At 35.4% G+C, this 2,500-nt stretch overlaps 1 protein-coding gene and 1 non-coding gene across 2 annotated transcripts in view; both read right to left on the reverse strand.

The window, feature by feature from the left end:
* The window catches only part of LOC122262137 (small Cajal body-specific RNA 8), a 133-nt gene extending 18 nt beyond the window's left edge, over nucleotides 1–115 (reverse strand). The window contains exon 1 of the transcript XR_006223956.1: nucleotides 1–115. This exon is cut by the window's left edge and continues 18 nt beyond it. This is a non-coding gene — a non-coding RNA (small Cajal body-specific RNA 8).
* Bin1 (histone deacetylase complex subunit SAP18) overlaps nucleotides 1–2,500 on the reverse strand; it is a 4,124-nt gene that overhangs the window by 812 nt on the left and 812 nt on the right. Inside the window, exons 2-3 of the mRNA XM_043030072.2 lie at nucleotides 774–880; nucleotides 403–597 (exon numbers count right to left, since the gene is read on the reverse strand). Coding sequence (XP_042886006.1) covers nucleotides 403–597; nucleotides 774–880 — 302 coding nt within the window. The remainder of the gene's footprint in view (nucleotides 1–402; nucleotides 598–773; nucleotides 881–2,500) is intronic.

The raw sequence follows: 2,500 nt of genomic DNA on the forward strand, positions 1-2,500 counted from the left end.
TGTCCATACCAAGGGTCTGAAAGTAGCATGGTCATCAGAAGGCAGTTTTGCTCTTTGGACATCTAAGTGACAGTTTTGATGAACTAGAATCAAACCTGCGTATCATATAGTCCAATATCTCTTTAAAATTTCAGTAAATGGGAGAGTACAAAAAGACATGCTCCAAAACAATCAAGGAAGAAATAGCAGAGATAGAAAATACATCTGCAATAAAATATATTGCATAAAAATTCAGCTCATACTAACACTTCCATTGGCTTTACTAATAGTCATATGACATGTGACTAAAGAAAGTTCTATCATAATGCAAATTAGTCTAATTTAGTATTTCATGATCTTAATGATTCGCTCTCCTTACATATATCAAATCTATTACATAAATACAGTGGACATTTTACTCACCCTAACTGTGCAAGGGTTTTGTTATCATCAAAGCCTTTCTGACCAATGGTAATCGATCCAAGTGTTTTCAGCCGTGCAATGTTCTTAGTGGATTCTGGGCAGACCAAGCGAAACTCAAACACAGTGCCCCGTCTACGAGTGTCAGGGTTTACCTCCAGAATTAGACTACCAATCTCCCTTAGGGTGGCATCCATCCTGTAAGATAAATAACAATTAAATAGAATAAGGTGTCTATCAGTATCTTATTAGATTATCCTAATTATTAATCATAACAAACAAGAGCAATACCTTAATTTTGTCACATCACACACAAATATGTACTTTTCTGAAACAAGAAAAACATCAATGAACAACTACACACAATTACTGACCATGTGTAAATTTGGAGTTCATTAGGGGGGGTGTTCCCTCGTCTGTATTCTGCTAAGCTGTTGTGTCGGCCATTTGAACAAAACACTCTTAGCAATAGTGGACATGTCTGTAAAGAAAACATCTATGTTTTATATACATACTATAAGAAGTCAATAAATGTGAATATACAAGGAATATAAAAAATTGTTAAGGGAAATATCTGCATATAGTATCACACTTACTGGTTTGAAACCTTAAACCAATTTACCCAAACAACATATGTCTTCCAAGAGTTCACTATAAATTAATAAAATCACCAATATATCTTTTCATTTATGGATGGGGATTGCCTTCTCAAATTAGGGTTCATCAGGCTAAAGCATTTCTTCAACCTACCTAAATGAAATTTACAATACAATCACATATTGCTTGCTACTTATTAAGTAGAACATTAACACAAAAGGTTAGAGTATAATAAGAAAATTAAAAAAATAGGAGTAGACGAGGCAGAATATCCAATATTTTTCACTCATGACGGTTCCATCAGAAAATGAAAATAAGGACTTTATTTAACATATAGATTTAATACTCATTGCAGCACCATTAACATTCATAATGACTAATGTATTTTTGTTTTAGCCGATAATTACACATCTAAAAAATGACTATCTACCAGAGAGAATACTGGTCTGCTCTGCAACTCTTCCTATCCTATCCTTAATACTGTCCATTCAACTCACCTATGTACAACAATAAATTAAAACTACCCTTAAAGCAACAGGCCAATTATATATATGAAAATTTACACATTGCTTTTTGCCCAGGACTTCAAAAACTTCAGGTTATTTCTAAGTCAGTTAGTGTATAGTGAAGATGTCTGCTTCTCCTACTTGTTGTGATACAGTATATATTTTGACACTGAAACCAGGTGGTGTATTACCAACTAAGGAACCAGCCTAAGCACTATCTTGCCAAAACTGCCATGGGAGAGCCAATCAGAATTATCAGAAAACCATTTCATTACAAAATATCACAAGTATTATTAGAGGATTCCTCTCACCCCTTAAAACTCATGTGAAGTGGATTTATATCCTTAGCCCAATGATGACGGAGCATCACACTCGTGTGACACAGCTAAATTCCCGATGCCGGGGCGTCATGCCAGTGTAACGTTTCCAATGCAATATTGCAATGGCCCGGCATAGGGGTTTTCGTGTAGCGCGTGCCCCGTCGGGAAAGGGTTAATACCTCTCATTGGCTAACGTATAAAAACAACCTGAAGATAGTGAAATTGTTTATACCAAAATGGCTCTTTTGAAAGTGTTCATCAAGTAATAGAAAGAACTATTGGGGCCCAGATTGTATGGTGTAAGGAAAATATCCTAGATTATATCCACTATATGCGAGTAGTAGAGAGCCAGGGGAATCTATCATTACCATTTATGCAGTATCTAATAATGTGACATTATTTTGAATATTTACCCTGGCATTTACATCAAATATACCATTCTTTCAATTTGATCTACTAAGCCTAACCAGACATTCTACTCTAAAATGTGTAATGATTCAGATGGACAATACAACTCAAGACAATATCTTATCACAACAAACCCTTAATTCCTAGTGGAGGACAACAAGACAAAAGTGAGCACCACCTCATTCTTACCACTCCACATTGGAACAGAACTTCCCTGGATGTTACAACCATTATCTCTTTGGGTTAATTTTGCCACCAAATTCCTCCACT

This window comes from Penaeus japonicus, unplaced genomic scaffold, assembly GCF_977035675.1.
Source record: "Penaeus japonicus unplaced genomic scaffold, GWHDUDI00000001_assembly GWHDUDI00000016, whole genome shotgun sequence".
In the NCBI taxonomy this organism is placed as follows: domain Eukaryota; kingdom Metazoa; phylum Arthropoda; class Malacostraca; order Decapoda; family Penaeidae; genus Penaeus; species Penaeus japonicus.